General features: G+C 39.5%; 1 protein-coding gene across 1 annotated transcript in view; it reads right to left on the reverse strand.

The window, feature by feature from the left end:
• The window catches only part of GDI2 (GDP dissociation inhibitor 2), a 38562-nt gene that overhangs the window by 5836 nt on the left and 13344 nt on the right, over positions 1–19382 (reverse strand). The window contains exons 2-7 of the mRNA XM_062211042.1: positions 14925–15032; positions 12665–12764; positions 9325–9459; positions 6333–6531; positions 5956–6087; positions 2429–2528 (exon numbers count right to left, since the gene is read on the reverse strand). Coding sequence (XP_062067026.1) covers positions 2429–2528; positions 5956–6087; positions 6333–6531; positions 9325–9459; positions 12665–12764; positions 14925–15032 — 774 coding nt within the window. The remainder of the gene's footprint in view (positions 1–2428; positions 2529–5955; positions 6088–6332; positions 6532–9324; positions 9460–12664; positions 12765–14924; positions 15033–19382) is intronic.

Below are 19382 nucleotides of genomic sequence, written 5' to 3' on the forward strand. Positions count from 1 at the left end.
TTTTTCCACATTTAAAAACCTGAACGTTTATTGTGTGATTGACTGTTGAATTTTCTGAAATTCTTAAGATGGACTAGATACTGCAACAGCTGCCCTCTTCTGTCTGGGGAGTAGTTCTGTCAAGGAATCCATCCGTGGCTGAATCTGCAGTATAGGCATTTTAGGGGCCGCATTCTACCTGTCACAGTGGTTTGTCTTTTAGCCTTGGCACTCCAATTATATACTTTCTCTTGTGCTTGGCAGAGTAGCTACATTTCCAACAGGCCAACTTCTGAAGATGGTGTACCTTAGAGCCACAGTGGCAGCATAACATGCACTTTTCATGACAGTTTCCAAAAGATGCTGTTCCCTTTGTCATCTCACATCTATTCCTATATATTCTCATTGAACAGATAACATGAATTCGAAATCCTATTAGGGAAACTGGTACATGGTATTCAGACTATTTAGAACTGGGCAAATCAGGGTTCAAATCCTGGCTCTACCTAACCTCAAGGAACTGATGTCAGAACTAAATGAAATGGTATGTACAAAAGGGTTCTCTTATGTGCATGCCCTGTTAGAAAAGTGAGTGATTGAGGGTGGGCATTTCATCTGGTGATTCAGATCCCACTTGGGATGCCCCTGCTCTCACATTAGAGCACCTAGGTTCAAGTCCAGTGTCCTAATGCACATCTTGCGAAGCAGCAGGTGGTAGCTCAATTGGTTGGATCCTTGCCACCCATGGGGGAGACCCAGATTGAGTTCTGGCTCCTAGGTTTGGCCCGACCTATTGTGAGCATTTGGGAATCAACCAGCAGATAGGAGAGTTTTCAATAAAATGAAAATAAACAAGAAGGGAACCCATGAACTAACAAATAAACCACCAAAAAAAAAAGTAACCATATTTCCTAAACCGCTATTACACTGAAAGGACAACACTGTGGCGTAGTGGGTTAAGTTGTTGCCTGCTAATGCCAGAATCCCATATGGGATTCAAGTCGCTGTTCAAGTCCCAGCTACTCCACTTCTGATCCAGCTCCCTGCTGATGCACTTGAGAAAGTAGGGGAGAATGCACCAAGTGCTTGGGCCCCTGCACCCACGAGAGCGACATAGAAGAAGTTCTTGACTCCTGGCTTCAGCTGGCCCAGCCCCAGCCATTGTAGCCTTTTGGGGAGTGTACCAATAGATGGAAGATCTCACTCCCTCTGTCTCTTCCTCTCTCTCCGTAACTCTACCTTTCAAATAATTTTTTTAAAAAAGATAAAGCTTAGATTTTAAGAATTTCAAACACAGACAATATGTAAAGCAGTATTTTTTGGAGTGTCCTCTACTTCAACTATTAAGAATAGTAACTGAGGCTGGCGCCGTGGCTTAACAGGCTAATCCTCCGCCTTGCGGCGCCGGCACACCGGGTTCTAGTCCTGGTCAGGGTGCTGGATTCTATCCTGGTTGTCCCTCTTCCAGGCCAGCTCTCTGCTGTGGCCCGGGAAGGCAGTGGAGGATGGCCCAAGTCCTTGGGCCCTGCACCCGCATGGGAGACCAAGAGAAGCACCTGGCTCCTGGCTTCGGATTGGCGAGATGCGCCGGCCGCAGCGGCCATTGGAGGGTGAACCAACGGCAAAAAGGAAGACCTTTCTCTCTGTCTCTCTCTCTCACTATACACTCTGCCTGTCAAAAAAAAAAAAAAAAAAAAAAAAGTAACTGAGACAACAAAATTAAGCAATATGGTGATAAAAGCAAAGGATGGGCAACTTTTCTCTGTAATATGTACTTTCCACACCAGGGATATCAATCACCTGAGAGAACCATTCAAGAACACACTAAACTTCCTCAGACCTACTGAATCAGAATATTCAGTACCAGACTAAGAGTCATATGAGTGGTCTTCAAAAATTTAAGACAATGTTTTTTATGAAAAAACACATGAATTTCAAAATGTACCAATATAAACTTCACTTTTAATTCCATTTTTTCAGGAACATTTTCAAGTACCCTCATGTTATTAAAATAACCACCTGTATGGATGGCAGACTCCACAGCTAAACCTCAAATTAAATAACAAAATATCCTGTATATGCCAAGCCCAACTTCAAACAATAAATTATAAGTGGTTTAAATGAAACTAAATTTATATGAAAATTTGAAAACAGACATCAACCCATACAATATTAATATAGAATAAATACTATTTAGAGCTTATCCATAATGCTGCATATTTTAGTCATAAGACTATTATTTTTACAACAATTAACAGGATAGAAAGGATTCAATTTGTATTCTTTTTAAGTAAAGAACAGCCACGCTAGTGTTTCATCATGGTGAATACTAACTTACCATAAAGAAATCATGTAACAGTCTGGAAACCAGCATCAATGTCCACATCAAAATAAGTACTTATAATTATCTTCACAAGTTCATGTTATTTCTACTGTAAGAGCTACATACCTCTCCTTCAGATTTTACACCAACCACCTTCCCATTCTGCACAATGATTTCTTCGATAGGTTTATTCAGCATGTAGGTACCACCATAAATAGCACTTAGCCTAGAAAAATTTTAAAATCTCAATTAATAAAGTAATTGCTTGTCTCTTTCTTTAGATTTCAATGTCAAGGGCACATATCTGCTCATTTTCATTCTAGAAGGATGTTTGCTGACAACTGTCAAAAGTCACAGTTATGAAGAAAGTATTGACCAGTAATGCAGGAATGGCTTATACTGGTCTAATCCTCCTGTATATACAAAAGACTCTGGAATAAAAACATTGTCAGAAGGCACAGAATAGTGCATAAGAGAAGCAGAAAATGAAAAAAGAGCTCAAAAGGAACCACCACCATGTGGTGTTTATGTGATTTACATGGCTTTTTCCCTATGTGAACTACCTCGCTAGTCCTTAGGAAATTACCATAGCACCTTGATTATTACAGCTTTATAGTCTTTTTATAAAAACAATTTATTTGAAATGCAGAGTTACAGAGAGAAGAAGAAACAGTGAGGTCTTCTATCCACTGGTTCCCTCCCCCAAATGGCTACAGTAGGCAGGACTGAGCCAGGCCAAAGCCAGATGCCTAAAACCTCAATCTGGATCTCCCATGTGGGTGGCAGGAGCCCAAGCACTATCGCCATCCTCTGCTGCTTTCCCAGGTGCATTAGCAGGGAGCTTGTGAGAAGTAGAGCAGGCAGAATTGAACTGGCGCTCATGTGGGATGTCAGCGCTGCAGGCAGTGGCCTGACCCGCTGCACCACAACACTGGCCCCTATAATATCTGGACATCAGGTGATATATGTTGTTTGATTTTGTTCTTTTTCATAATTTGATTTGGCTATTCTAGGTCCTTTGCATTTCTATTTACATGTTAAAATCAGGCTATCAATTTTTAGAAAAAATGCTGTGATTTTCATTGTGGTAAGATCTGTAGATTAATTTGATGAAAACTATTATCTTAAAATAAGGCTTCCAACCCATGAATATGGTATTTTCTCCATGTACTTTTTAAGGTTTTCTTTGTCTCAGCAATGTTTCAAAGCTTTCATTGCGGAGATCTGATGCATTTCCAGTTAAAAGTTTTCAAAAGTATGAGAGTACTCAACAAAAAGTTCATAGAAAATGGAATTAAAATATTAAGTATTTTGGTGCAGAAACATTCTGAAATCCATGCACATGGTTATCTAACAAAAGGGTTGTTGTCAGAGTACTTCAAGAGCTACAAATGAGGGGCCAGCACTGAGCCATAGCTGGTTAAGCCACCACCTGTGACACCTGCATCCCGTATGGATGCCGGCTGGAGTCCCAGCTGTTCCATTTCTAATGGAGTACTTCTGCTTCCCGCTAATGTGCCTGGGAAAGCAGTGGAAGATGGCTCAGGTGCTTGGGCCCCTGCAAGCACGAGGGAGACCTGAAAGAATCTCTGGCTTCAGATTGGTACAGCTTGGACCACTGTAGCCATTTGGAGAGTGAACCAGCAGATGGAAAACTCTTGCTCTCTGTGTCTCTCCCTCTCTGTAACTCTGCTTTCAAATAAATAAAAATAAACCCTAAGGAAAAAAACAAATGAAAATAAAAAAGACAACCCATTATTTTAAAATGTACAGAAAGGGCCAGCGCCGTAGCTCACTAAGCTAATCCTCCGCCTGTGGGGCCAGCACCCCAGGTTCTAGTCCCGGTCAGGACTCTGGATTCTGTCCTGGTTGCTCCTCTTCCAGTCCAGCTCTCTGCTGTGGCCAGGGAGTGCAGTGGAGGATGGCCCAAGTGCTTGGGCCCTGCACCCACATGGGAGACCAAGAGAAGCATCTGGCTCCTGGCTTTGGATCAGTACAGTGCGCCGGCCACAGCGGCCATTGTGGGGTGAGCCAACGGCAAAGGAAGACTTTTTTCTCTGTCTCTCTGTCTCACTGTCCACTCTGCCTGTCAAAAAAAAAAAAAAAAAGTACAGAAAACCTGAAAACATCCTAAAATGATACAAAGGGCCAATAAGCTCATGAAAAAGCGATCAACATTAGTTTGTAATAAATCCAAGTTAAAATCATAATAAGACTGCATTTCACACCCAGTTATGTGATTAAAGTTAAAAAGGCTGACAGTGTTGACAGGGATGTGGAAGTAACCAGAACTCACATACACTGCTGGGTATATGCAGAATGGTACCTATATGAAAAAAGATAAGTATATGAAAAAACACATATACCTGCTATCTCAGTCAGCAATTCCACTCCTGGATATTTAACTAAAACATATGTAAACTGATATCTGCAAAAAAGACTCGTGTATATACAAATCTAATAGTTCTATTCATAATAGCCAAATACTGAACCTTCTAGGTACATCGATGGGAAAATGAGGTACATTTGTACAATTCAAATAATAGACTATTAAGTGAATTAATACCACGTGCATCAACTTTGATGAACCCCCAAAATACTTTTTTTTTTAAAGAGATTTATTTAAAACGCAGAGGTACAGAGAGAGAGAGAGAGAGAGAGAGAGAGAGAGCAAGCTTCCATCCCTAAATGGCTGCAACAAGTGAGGCTGGGCCAGCCTGAAGCCAGGAGCCAAGAGCTTCTTCCAGGTGCAGGGACCCAAGCACTTCGGCTATCTGCCACTGCTTTCTTAGGCACATAAGCAGGGAGTTGGATTGGAAATAGAGCAGCCAGGACTTAAACCAGCATCCATATGGGATGCCAAACTGCAGGCCATGGCTTAACCTACTATGCCACAGTGCTGGCCCAGTCAAAAACATTCTTAAGCATGTATATATTATGCCCTTTATATGAACTTCAACAACAAGCCAAAGTAACCTATGAAAATAGAAATCACAAATGCAATTGCTGGGCACATGATAAGGTGATAAGAAAACATTCTGAGGTGAGAAAAATGTTCTGTGTATCTTGATTTTGGTTTCAGTTACTAAAATCTGTATGTACTTATTTTTTTTTAACTGAAAATCTCTGCCTTCTACTGTATGTAAATTTTACTTCAATAAAAATAAAGGCATCCCAGGCCGGCACCGTGGCTCACTTGGCTAATCCTCTGCCTGCAGCGCCGGCACCCTGGGTTCTAGTCCCGGCTGGGGTGCCGGATTCTGTCCCAGTTGCTCCTCTTCCAGTCCAGCTCTCTGCTGTGGCCTGGGAAGGCAGTGGAGGATGGCCCAGGTCCTTGGGCCCTGCATCCACATGGGAGACCAGGAGGAAGCACCTGGCTCCTGGCTTTGGATCAGCGCAGCGCGCTGGCCGCAGCAGCCATTTGGGGAGTGAACCAACAGAAAGGAAGACCTTTCTCTTTGTCTCTCTCTCTCTCACTGTCTAACTCTGCCTGTCAAAAAAAAAACTAAATAAAGGCATCTCATTTCTCACAGAAATTATGCCTATGCTATATACTTATGTATATATGACTAATATACTATGTTATAATACCTATGTTGAAGATGAAGTGCAGGATCAATGAGATTTCAGCTAACGGGTGAAAAGATTCTTACCTTGCAAATCCTTGTGGGAGTTCTCCAAGGCCATAGAGTGGATAAAGGTATGGGCTTTTGCCATATCGCGCCAAAGACTCACTGTAAAGTTTAATTCTATTAATGGTTTCACAACATGGTTGATCTAAGTAGCTGGAGAAAAGGAAATGGGTTTTAGAAAAGGGTTTTAGATTTCATTCTTGGTGTTCAATTTAAAATCCTTTTCTAGCATTTCAACATTTCATTTAAAAGGTTCCAACACTAATATGCAATTAGACTCTCTTATTTCACAGTGTAACATGGTTACATATTTGTTGTTAGAACAATCACTGTAGAGAACTAGGGAAAATTCAGAGATTTTTGAAAAATACACAAATCTCAAAACCTAAACAACTTACTCATCAGTTCTGTAGAGTGCAAGAGCATGACCTGTAAAATCAATAACATCTTGGCCCAAATCAAATTTCTTATACACATCTCGCATTGCAGTCTTCTTGGGATCAACACCTTCAAAAGTTCTAGCATCGTTTTCATCAAAGTTGGCAACATACACCAGGAATTTTCTGAAGCGACGTTTCTCAAATAGTCCCATTAAGCCTAAAAAACACACACTCAAAAATAGGACACTGAGGAAAAGAAAGCACGAGAACAAAGTTGAGACATGCCATGTCGTTAACTGAGGCACCGCTGATGCAGGGCGCAATTTCAGATACAGGAGTTTTGGACAACAGGGCTTCCAGTTTCACGACACTTTAAAATAAACCAACACAATTACAGGTCAGCTATAAAATCTTCAATTTCACCATATAACTACAAGTAATTATAACCAGTTTAACTAAATGTGATAAGCCAAATTATATCACTTAACAAAGTATTACTCTGAAAAAAAAAAAAAAAAAGATTGGATTTGAATCTTCTTCCTCTAACAACTCTGATTTACCCTCAGACAACTGCCTAAAACTGTAAATACTCCTCCTTTTCCTCTTTTGGATGCTAAGATATACTCTGACAATCAGTGGAAAAGAAGCTTAGGGTACCAAAAACAGGCCAGCACTGTGGCATACTGGGCAAGGGTGCCGGTTCAAGTCCTGGCTGCTCCACTTCTGGTGCAGCTCTCTGCTAATGCACCTGGGAAAGCAGTGAAGGATGACTCAAATACATGGGTCCCTGTACCTGAAAGAAGCTCCTGGCTTCAGATCGGCCCAGCTCTGGCAGTTGTAGCCATTTAGGGAGTGAACCAGTGAATAGAACAGAAGATTTCCCTCCCTCTTCCTCCATAACTCTGCCTTTCAAATAAGTAAATAAATCTTAAAAAAGATATGAAGAACAAACTGACCTCAAAGAAATTTACATGTTGGTTATCCTGTTAATTACTCACTTCAGTGTAGTTGCAGGTAACACATTCACTGTTGTTTTCACTAAAAACAGATGAAGAGACCACTGCAAACTACCACTTTACAGACAGTCAGCTCTCCCTACTAGACAACACTTCTACTAGCAGTATTCAGATGGCAGGAAGAAAATTGGCCAATGAAAAAGAAAAATTTCTGATCTGACCTCCCTTCTCTCTGTTTTCTAATCTGTACAGTGACTTTAAAGACATTAAAGAGTAGTTACCGCTTTGAAAATAATGAACTCTCTATTGACAGTTTAATATTTTTTTTTATTTATTTTTAATTTTTTTTGACAGGCAGAGTGGACAGTGAGAGAGAGAGAGAGAGACAGAGAGAAAGGTCTTCCTTTTGCCATTGGTTCACCCCCCAATGGCCGCCGTGGCCAGCGCACTGCGGCTGGCGCACCGCGCTGATCCAATGGCAGGAGCCAGGTGCTTATCCTAGTCTCTCATGGGGTGCAGGGCTTTTGCCTCCAGGACTATTTTATAGTTCAAACCATTAAAAATAAAAATTGAAGTTATGAAGCTATTAACAATAACTACATTTAACTTCCACATTTAACTTTTTAAAATTAGGATTTGCAACCAAGCTTTTTAAATGGACAGAATGTACAAACAATAAAGGAATAAGTACCATACTTCAAGACACATTTTGCTGTCAGTGACAGGAATAAGATATTATTTTTATTATCCTATTATTATGAAGACATTTTGTTTGGATTGAATTTTAAGTGTCATTCAAGATTTAAAATTTTTGAATTCATAATTATACTACTAACTCTAAGTAAGCAAGACTATTTCTTTCCTTTCTGAATTGTAAATTCCATCCTAGCTACAATTCTTAATGTTATTTCTAAATTTTCTGCCTACAGTGTCTTTTAACAGTTTACACCCAATATTTTCTCCTCTAGTACAGAAGTAAATAAAAGTGTTAAGAGAATTACTTGAATTACTGCCAAAATAATTCAAATTAAATTTACAGATGAGAAAACTTGGTCAAAAGTGATACCAAAGTAATTATTAAAGAAATTTATTAGCACTTGTCCTAATTCTCCCAGTAAAGCCTTTCCCTCTTCTAACCTCGTGGAGCACTTACTATCTATAAAACTTATTTACCCTTAGGTATTCAAATTTATCCTACCTCAAACTGCTTTGCACAATGACAGAAATGCCTTAAAGGACAGAAAATCTTTTCTAGGAATAATTGCTATTTAAAAAACAGACACCATGGGACAGTGTTGTGGGTAAAGCCACACCTGCAATGCCGGCATTCTTGGCAATGGTTCATGTTCCATCTGTTCCACTTCCAATACAGTGCCCTGCTAATGGCCTGAAAAAAGCAGTGGAAGATGGACCAAGTGTTTGGGCCCCTGCCACCCACATGGGAGACCCACAGGGTTTCAATCCAATCCTGCTTCTTATTACATACATGATTTTAGGCCTGAGTTTCCCCACCTACCAAATGGACACCCTACCACATACTGTTTCAAAAGTCACATAAAAAAAATGTTTAGCACAGACCTTAGCACCCAGGCAACACTCAAAAAAGTGGTATCTTTATAATGATTATTATAAAAAGAGCACTTCAGGCACTAGACAGACTTAGATCTACCAGTAACTAGCTACAAAGTCTAAAGATGGTCTTAAACTCTCTAGAAACTTCAAAGGGAGGGAAGTTTCCAAATATTTTGTTCACTGATATATTCCCAACTTCCTAGAACACTGTCCACCACAAGACAGACATTCAATAAACATTTTTTTAAAGCTTTTATTTAATGAATGTAAATTTCCAAAGTACAGCTTATGGATTACAATGGCTTCCCCTCCCCCCTTAACTTCCCTCCCACCCGAAATCGTTCCCTTTCCTACTCTCTCTCCCCTTCCATTCACATCAAGATTCATTTTCAATCAATAAACATTTTTTAATAAATGATCTCTGAGATTCCTTTCCATTATAAATTTTCATTATTCTAAGAAAATAAAATGAAATTACTTACTAGATGCAAGGGCTTCTGCTTCAGTGGAAGGAACCTTGTAGATTTTTCCTCCTTTATAGACAAAGCTTCCTTCTGTCACTTTGAAATCCAGATAACGAGTGACTTCTGTATAAAGCAGCATCTTAACCAGCTGACCTAGAAAAATCACATAATTCAAATTATAATTTAAACCTTACTATTACAAAAATTCAGAAGAAACAAGAGTACATTTAATACTAATGGCTTCTCAATTTCTCCTTAACTTTATTCAGTAACTCCTACAAAAAATTCTCTAAAGCCATTATTTTAAATGGGACAAGGCAAACTATTGCACAGCACATTTAGACAACTTCCTGGTTAATAACTCTTACAGCATGCTTTTGCAAAAGCTAGGAAGTGCTAACTAAAGTATGAGGTTTAGAATTATAGTGTAACTGCAAACAGGTTTGGGTTTCTCTCCAGTTTCTGCGATATTTTAAAGACAGGCAACCTGCAAAATGTTTTAGGAATATATTCAGTTTCTGGGTCAATCAACTTCAGCTAAAGACAAGATGTGTTTGTGACCAGAAATATCTACCTATAAGCAGGTATACCTATAATCTGGTATACCAAATATGGTTCAGAAACAAAAAATATTTTAAAGCCAATTTGAATGGATAAAAACACTACAAAGGTCAAACACTAACAAAAATAATTTTTTGCATGTGTGATCATGGCGCAATGGGTTAAGCTGTTCCTTGGATGCCCACATCGTATACCAAGGTAAATCTGAGTGCCAGGTACTCCATTTCTGATTCAGCTTCCTTCCAACATATCCTCAGAGGGAGTAAAATGGTTGCTTAAGTATTAGGACCTCTGCACCCACTGGGGAGACCCAGATATAGTTCCAGGCTCCTAGCTTCAGCTTGGCTCAGCTTTGGTTGTTGGAGCATTTGGGGAATGAGTCAGTTATTCTGCCTATCGAGCAAAGAAAAATAAATAACATTAAAAAATTTTTTTTGAGAACAAGAAATAAAGAGCAGCCAGATGTTGAAGTATACTCGAGGGGCCGGTGTTGTGGCATAGCAGGTAAAGCTGCAGTCTGTGACGCTGGCATCCCATATGGGTGTTGGTTCAAATCCTGGCTGCTCTACTTCTTATCCAGCTCCCTGCAATGCTCCTGGGAAAGCAACAGAAGATGGCCTGGAAGAAACTCTGGGCTCCTAGCATTGGTCTCGCACAGCCAAGGGCCACTGCCGCCATTTGGGGACTGAACCAGTGGATGTAAGCTCTGTCTCTCTAACTCTGCCTTTCAAATAAAATAAATTTTAATGAATAAATAAATTTATAAATAAGGTATATTCTGTGACTATGTTGATTGGTTCACAAATGAAGGAAAATAGGACCTTATACACTCAGGTATAAGGATTTAATATATGATAAAAGTCCAAATAAAAATGAAAGCTAAGTGGCATTCAGAGACTAACAACTAGCAATTTTTAAAAACTAAATTTCAATTCCTGATTTTTCAACTTCAAGATAATGAAGTAGATAAATTTAATAAAACAGAAAACTAACTGTTAATGTGAAATAGCTAAATGTACATGCTGAAAAAATGAGACTGTAAACCATTAAAAGGCCAAGTGTTAGTATTCTTATAACCTTAATAGAAATAAATTTTCTAAGCATGATTGCCCCAAATCATAAACAATAAAAGGAAAAAATAAAGCAACCAATATGACATGAAAACTAAAACCTTATGTACAAAAAGAAAATACAACAGAGTTAAAAGGCAAATCACAAGCTAGAGAAACATATTTAGAAGTATTTTTATAGGAACAATACCCTTAATCTCCAAGGAGCTCTTTCACATTGGTAAGAACAAAACAGAAAAACCCCAACAGAATCAATGTCCAAAGCACAAGACTCATCAATATGAAGGCCAATAAAAATCTAGAAATCATTTTATCCTCTAATAAATATTTAAAGTCCATATTTTGCAATTTCATATGACAAAGTGATATGAATAATTATCCAGGGTTGATAAAGGAATTGGGAAAAAGACAGTGTCACTAATGAAAGTAAAATGTGGCGAGGCCAATGTTGCGGCACAGTGGGTTAAGCCATCATTTGAGGCATGTATCCTATCCTGGGGTGCTGATTTGAGTCCCAGCTACTCCACTTCCAATCCAGCTTCCTGCTCTCCTGGGAAGGCAGTGAAAGATGGCCCAAGTACTTGGGCCCCTTGTCACCCATGTGGGAGAACAGCATGGAGCTCTTGGCTCCTGGTTTTGGCCTGGCCCAGACTTGGCTGTTGTAGCCATCTGGAGAGTGGACCAGGAGATGGAAGATCTCTGTCTGTTCCTCTCTCTCTGCCATTTTGCCTTTCAAATAAATAAGTAAGTCTTTTAAGAAACAAAGCAAAATGTGGCAATAATAAGACAAAGTTTAAAAAAGATCATTGCCTTTATCCCCAAAATACAGAGCTAAAAGTATACAATGAGGTTTAGCACCAACACACATTCTCACTCCCTCAAATGCTCATTAAGTAACAGAGTAAAAAACCTAACTTGAGAGAAAAAAGAAATATGCACGTGACAGACAAAATATTAACATACTTATAAATGGTGAAATCTTAGTCAAATAAACCTAAATAATAAACAATTTTATTTACATTTTACCTCAAAAAAATTCAGTGAATTCATTTTAAATTTCAGAGAAAATTCAAATAACATCTCTTCTATTAAAACTATAGAATGGAAATTCAAAAAAGAGGAAAGGGTAGTACATTTTTTATTTCATGGGACACAGACAGACTTACAACCATGATTTCCATTTTTCAATGTCATCTCAGAAAAAGGTATTAACACCACAACAATTTCAAAACATACTTAGCTCCTTTAAAATATGAAAAAAGCTAGATGAAAAAATAATTTTAAAAAACCCATGAACTAGAAAAACATTAAAATGACTCTTTCTGAAAGGTCAGTTAACTAAATCATCACTAAAGCAATTAAGAAGGAAGTCTGATACAAGTGTTTATAATGTAGGATACACCATCATAATTGGATAAATTTTTATAATTATGCCAAATATTTATTTTTAAAACTTTACATTTTCAAAATGTTTACAATTTTCATATGTGTTGTGCTACATTATAATTTTCTTTCTCCAGAAACATTTACTAGTAAGTCACACTCTCTCACTTTCATTCTTAACAACTCCAGCCACCCTATCTAATGGATCATATTGCTAAGCATACTGTCATCATTTAACAAAATCCAGACCATCACACTGAGAAAAATATTCTCTGCCAAGAGTTAGTATCTACTTACAAATTAGATTCAATGTATTGTCACAAGTTCAAGTTAGAGTTCTTTACCATTAGCCATAAGGAACTTGGGAATTAAGTCAACATTCCAGTCTCTTCCTCTCCCCATTGATGATGGTGGTGATCCTGGTATTTTAAATCTTTTGTATAACTAGGAACAAAACAAAAAGGACTCATGATGTATCAAAATTCAATTTTTTATTATAACATACAAAGGGACTTCAAAAAGTTATTGGAAATGGTAATGATAATGCACAGAGTGGTACGGTGGATTAAGCTGTGCTTGGGACACCTGCAACCCCTGGCACCTCTGCTTCTGAACCAGCTTCCTGTTAATGCATTCTGGTAGGATGCAGATGATGGATGGCTCAAGTGCTTGGTATCCTGCCACCCAAGTGAGAAACCCACATGGAATTCCTGGCTCCCAGCTTTGGCCTGGCAAATTCCTGGTTGGTTTATGGAGTGAATCAGAGGATGAAAGATATATCTCTCTCCCCATGTATGTATGTATGTGTGTGTGTGTGTGTCTGTCTGTCTCTGCCTTTCAAGGAGTTGAAAATAAATATATAAATATTAAAGAAATATTAAAGGAAAAAAGATATTATGAGAGTGGGCATTTGCCCTGGGGTTAGGATGCCCATATACCATATTTGAGTGCCTGGGTTTGGTGCTTACTTTTGGCTCCTAACCCCAGGTTCCTGCTGGTATGGACCTGGAAGGCAGCCGTAATGGCTCAAGTGGTTGGGTTATTGTCACCAAGTAGGAGACCTGGATTGAATTCCTGGTTCTTAGCTTTGGTCAGAGGCCCAGACCAGGTTATAAAAAGACAGTTAGGGAGGAGGTCAGCTATGGGCCAGCTTATGGGAGCAACTGCATGCTCTTCCTCACTCTCTCTACCTCTCAAATAAACTAAAATTTTCCTGAAAAGATAATGTTTTTTTTTTTTTATTTTTTTTTATTTTTGACAGGCAGAGTGGACAGTGAGAGAGAGACAGAGAGAAAGGTCTTCCTTTTGCCGTTGGTTCACCCTCCAATGGCCGCCGCGGTAGCGCGCTGCGGCCGGCGCACCGCGCTGTTCCGATGGCAGGAGCCAGGTGCTTATCCTGGTCTCCCCTGGGGTGCAGAGCCCAAACACTTGGGCCATCCTCCACTGCACTCCCTGGCCACAGCAGAGAGCTGGCCTGGAAGAGGGGCAACCGGGACAGGATCGGTGCCCCGACCGGGACTAGAACCCGGTGTGCCGGCGCCGCAAGGCGGAGGATTAGCCTGTTGAGCCACGGCGCCAGCCAAGATAATGTGTTTTTGAAGATGTTTTTGAAGCTTCTTTATATACCTACTTATTGATTAAGTAGTTTTGATAAAATAACCGTTAGGTAACCTTGGTTTAAAAGTCTATTAAATCACTAAAAGGACATTCTTGATATCATTAGATAATATTGTTAATTTCCATAAACATGTCATTATGATTTGCTGGAAAATGTATTCTTGGCAGATGAATGTGAATATGCAGGTCAAGTAGCATGATGTCTGTTATTACTTTCAACAACTGAAAACCATTTAACAAAGAGAGATACATGAAGCAAATATAGCAAAATGTTAACTGTTAAATTCAGATGGAAGATTTTTTTTAGACAGAAGGTTTTTGATACACTAGTATTATTCTTATAATTTTTTGTATTCTTGGACATAGGAAAAAATGCTTTTTATAGATAGTAACTCTAACAAGCCACTAACTATATAAAAAGTCATTGTTGAAATTTGTGTATCTCCCAAAAAGCATATTACGGTTTATATCTATACATGTGAATGTCAAACAAGCCTCACAGAGAAATAAACATATACTTAGTAAGACACAGTTTAGAAATGCTTCATGTGCTCATTTCCTAAACAAGTAGGAAAAGGGCAATGTAGCAAAATGAACTAAGCTTTAAATTTATGACAGATTCACAACCCATGTCTGCAATTTTAACCTTGAAGGCACTATTTTGTAAACTGTAAACTGGGAGAAAAATGTGTCTTTGAGTAACTGAGACAACAAATAAGGCCATGTGGAAAGCACTGGCACTGTACCTGATACATCAGACACCTCTTCTGACTCTTTCTAGTCTATGCTCTATTAACTGAGAGATAACAGATACCAGACAGCAACAACAAATTTACAGTTTTAATTTCTATAAACCCCAAACTACAAACTTCTAGACAATTATGGTGCTCCAGATATTCTATTTAGTAATATGAGATCCATCTTTGAGTAAAATGGTGATTCTCAAGTAAAACAACATCTAAAAGTTGTATTCATTCTAATACTTACATCTTCCAGAGGTGTTATAGATGCACTTTCTCCTCCATAGTATGGGTTTTGATCCATGTGAAGAACTTTCTTTCCATTCACTGACATGATACCCGACAAGATACATTCCTACAGGAAATGCATAAGCATTTTCAAAATGAAGTTCTACAGCATGTTTAAAACTGATTCCTTTTTTAAAAATCTATTAAACAGTCTCTTAAAACTAAAATACATGAAACTTGTTCCCTTTGTAAAATTAAAAAAAGAGAAAAAAGAAATTAACATTTATATTCATACAACATGACAGATTTTATAAAAGAAGCCTAAAAGTAACCAGGCTGTGGTAATGGATCCATCCTGTGATTCCCGAGGTTAAAACTATTATTTTGTTTTTAAAGATTTGTTTATTTGAAAGGCAGAGGCAGAAGCATAGAGAAATAGAGGTCTTCCATCCACTGGTTCACTCCTCAAATGGCCACAATGGCTGGAGCTGTGCTAATCGGAAGCCAAGAGCCAGTAGCTTCTTTTGGGTCTCCCATGTGGGTGCAGGGGCCCAAGGACGTGAGTCATTGTCTACTGCTTTCCTAGACACATTAGCAGGGAGCCAGATCGGAAGTGGAGCAGCCAGGACTCAAACCAGCAACCACCGGCAGCAGCTTTACCCACTATGCCACATGTCAGTCCCTAAAACTATTTTTTTATTACTTATCTATATCTATATTTGAAAGGCAGAGTAGCATGGAGAAGAGACATATACAGAGAGATTATCTCCCATCTGCTGGTTTACTCCCCAAATTGCCATAACAACCAGAGCTGGGTCGGGCAGAAGCCAGGAGTCAAGAACTCCATCCAGGTCTCCATATGGGTGGCAGGGTCCCAAGTACTTGGGCCATTATTCACTGCAGGTCCAGGTACATTAGCAGAGCAGACAAGACTGGAACCAGTACTCCAATAAGAGATGCAGTATTAAAAGTGGCAATTTAACCTGCTGTATCACAATACCAGTCCCTAAAACAATTTTCACAATAACATTAAGACATTAGTCACCATTTTTATTGTGTTGACATTTGCACTGATGTAAAATCAGTGGTGGATCAAATTAAGATAAGGACTCTAAACTCTATTAGTAGTCACTATATTGATCCAGGCACTCACTTGAGTGCCTCTGATGAGGCATAAAAAATTAATATATTTTTAATAATCTGGGGAGTACAGACAGCACTTCTGACTCAAGGAAATTACTTTATAAAAATTTATTTATTTATTTGAAAGGAAGAGTTACAGAAAAAGAGTGAAAGAAAGAAATTTTCAAATGGCTGACAAACTATGATTATTCAGACTTAAGTATGTGGCAGATATTTTCTCAAAAATAAATGTAAAAAAAATTTTGAGATTATCTGCTGCCAATAGAAGAAAGTCAAAATTTTGAATGAAAATCAGAATTCTGAGGAGGGGGGAGAATCTGCCATTGTCAGCAAGGACTTTTTAGACAATTAGTGACAATATAAACAAATATGATTTTTGACAAAATATAATTGTTGACAAAATCAATGTCAACATTCAGAAGATCTCTATTACCCAGAGTAAACCAGTATTTCCCAAATGACAAATAAATGATATAATTAAAAGTGCAAGTTAGATCATTGTATCAGAATAGATTCTCAGTGTTGTTTCAGATTTGATTTTGGAACATTTTTTAAAAGACTTATTTATTTGAAAGGAAGAGCAAGGGGCGGGTGGGAGAATTTTCCATCCACTGGTTCACCCTGCAAATGGTCATAACAGCTCAGCTGGGCTACGCTGAACCCAGGAGCCAGGAACTTCATCCAGGTTTCCAGTGTTATTTGGGTCATCATCCTCTACCTTCCCAGACATATTAGCAGGAAGCTGGACTAAAAGAACAGCAGGGACCCCAACCAGCTCTCCAATATGCTACTCCAGATGTCACCAATTAACCTGCTGTGCTGTAACACCAGCCTATAACCCATCTTTTAAAAAACCCCTAGAGCCAGTGTTGTGGCAGTGTGTGCTAACATCTGATATAGGAGTGCCAGGTAGTCCTGGCTGCTCCGCTTCCAATCCAGCTTCCTGCTAATGTACCTGGGAAGGCAACAGAAGGTGACTCTAGTACTTGGGTCCCTTGCCACCCATACGGGAAACCCAGATGGAATTCCTGGCTCCTGAATTGGTGTGGCCCAGCCTTCTGCAGGCCATTTGTGTAGTGAACCAAAGATCTCTTTTGGAAGAGCACTCTCGCTCGCTCGCTCTCTTGTTCTCTCTCTGTTGCCCTTTCAGATAAATAAATCTTTAAAAAACAAACAAAAAAACCCTACCCCTTGTGTTTTTGTGATCTACAGACTGAACACAAAAGCAGGTATGCGAATCCAGCTTTTATTAAGCCAGACATTAAATGTGAGACAATCATACTCTTCTCAAACTTTTCTGAGGGGTCAGCGCTGTAGCATGTTAGGTTAAGCCTTTGCCTGCAGCCCCAGCATCCCAAAAGGGCGCCAGTTGGTGTCCCAGCTGCTCCTCTTCCAATCCAGCTCTCCGCTAATGGCCTGCGAAAGCAGTGGAAGACAACCCAAGTGCTTGGGCCCTTGCACCCACATGGGAGACCAAAAAGAGGCTCCTGGCTACGGATCAGCCCAGCTCTAGCTCTTGTGACCATTTGGGAAGTGAACCAGCAGATGGAACAGATCTCTGTCTCTCCCTCTCTCTGTCTGTAACTCTCCTCTCAAATATATAAATGTTTAAAAAAAAATTGATACACAAAACAGTAATATTTAATGAAACTGTCACACATTAATATGTAGTGGGTTATTTTTTAATTTAACTAATATTTTTTAATTTATCCGTTTAGAATATCATTATCAACATATATAACCCATATAAACAAAACTACTTCAGGAGAACAGATGCTGTAATACAAAGGGTTAAGCTTCTGCTTAAAACACCAGCATCTCATATCAGAGGGCTGGTTCTAATCCTGGCTGCTCTGCTTCTGATCAAGCTTCCTGTTAATACGCCAGGGAAGACAACAGAAGATGGCCCAAGTGCTTGGGCTCTGCCACTCATCTGGGAGACCTGGATGTTGTTCCCAACTCCTGGCATCAGCCTGGCCCAGACCTTGCTTTTGTGGCCATTTGAAGAGCGAACCAATAGATAGATGATCTTTCTCTCTTTATCACTCTGCCTTTCAAATTAACAATTTTTTTTTTAAATCCCAAGTTTCCTCATTTTTAAGTGAGAACAGACATTTGAGATTTAGAGCTATAAAAGAAGCATCCATGATAACCATTAAAAACTGACAATCAAGGATGCCTTTGTGGCATAGCTGGTAAAGCTGTTGCCTGCGATGACTGAATCCCATTGGGTGCCAGTTTGTATACCAGCTGCTCTGCTTCTGATCCAGCTCCCTGCATGTGCCCTGGGAAAAGCAGCAGATGGCCCAAGTGCCTGGCCCCTTACCACCCACGTCAGAGACCCTGATGAGGCTCCTGGCTACTGGCTCCTGGTTTCAGCCTTGCCAGCTCTGGCTGTTACAGCCATCCAGGGAGTGAACCAGCAGATGAAGATCTCTCTGTCTCCCTCTCTTTAACTCTTTCAAATAAATAAAAATAACTTAAAAAAAAACAAAACCAAAAAACTGGCAATCAACATAATCACGGGGAAGTCTTCCAGGAAAAACGGTAAGTAGAGCATGATTATACTAAGACACACCAAACCGAGACGGGGGTGGGGGGGATGGCAAATCAGAACCATTATATCAGGATTTTAGCAACCAGCACTTTATCTTGGTAAAAGACAACAAGGGGTGGTGCTGTGGCATAGTGAATAAAGCCACCTTTGCAGTGCCAGCATGCCATAATAGGCGCCAGTTCAAGTCTCAGCTGTTCCACTTCCATTCCCTCTCTCTGCTATGGTCTAGGAAAGTAGTGGAAGTTGGCCCAAGTCCATGGAAGAAACTCTTGGCTCTTGGCTTCAGACTGGTGCAGCTCCGGACGTTGTGGCCATCTAGGGAGTGAACCATCAGATGGAAGACCTCTCTCTCTCTCTGTCTCTGCTTTTTGTAACTCTGCCTTTCAAAATAATAAATAAATCTTAAAAAAAAAAAAAAAAGACAAAGGTAATTTCACTTAAATTTATAGTTTAGTACTCCTCAAATTTACCCAAAGGACCTTATGTAGCAGGACAACTTCACTCTAAGTCTATCTGATTTGATATCTTTCTTTTAAAAATCCATACAAATTCCAAATTTTCCTCCATAATTTGTCTACTTATTTAGTAGTTTTTAAATGATGACAATTATCAGGCTGGCGCCGTGGCTCACTAGGCTAATCCTCCGCCTTGCGGCGCCAGCACACCAGGTTCTAGTCCCAGTTGGGGCACCGGATTCTGTCCCGGTTGCCCCTCTTCCAGGCCAGCTCTCTGCTGTGGCCAGGGAGTGCATGGAGGATGGCCCAAGTCTTTGGGTCC

The sequence above is a fragment of the Lepus europaeus genome, chromosome 14 (genome assembly GCF_033115175.1).
Source record: "Lepus europaeus isolate LE1 chromosome 14, mLepTim1.pri, whole genome shotgun sequence".
Lineage (NCBI taxonomy): Eukaryota > Metazoa > Chordata > Mammalia > Lagomorpha > Leporidae > Lepus > Lepus europaeus.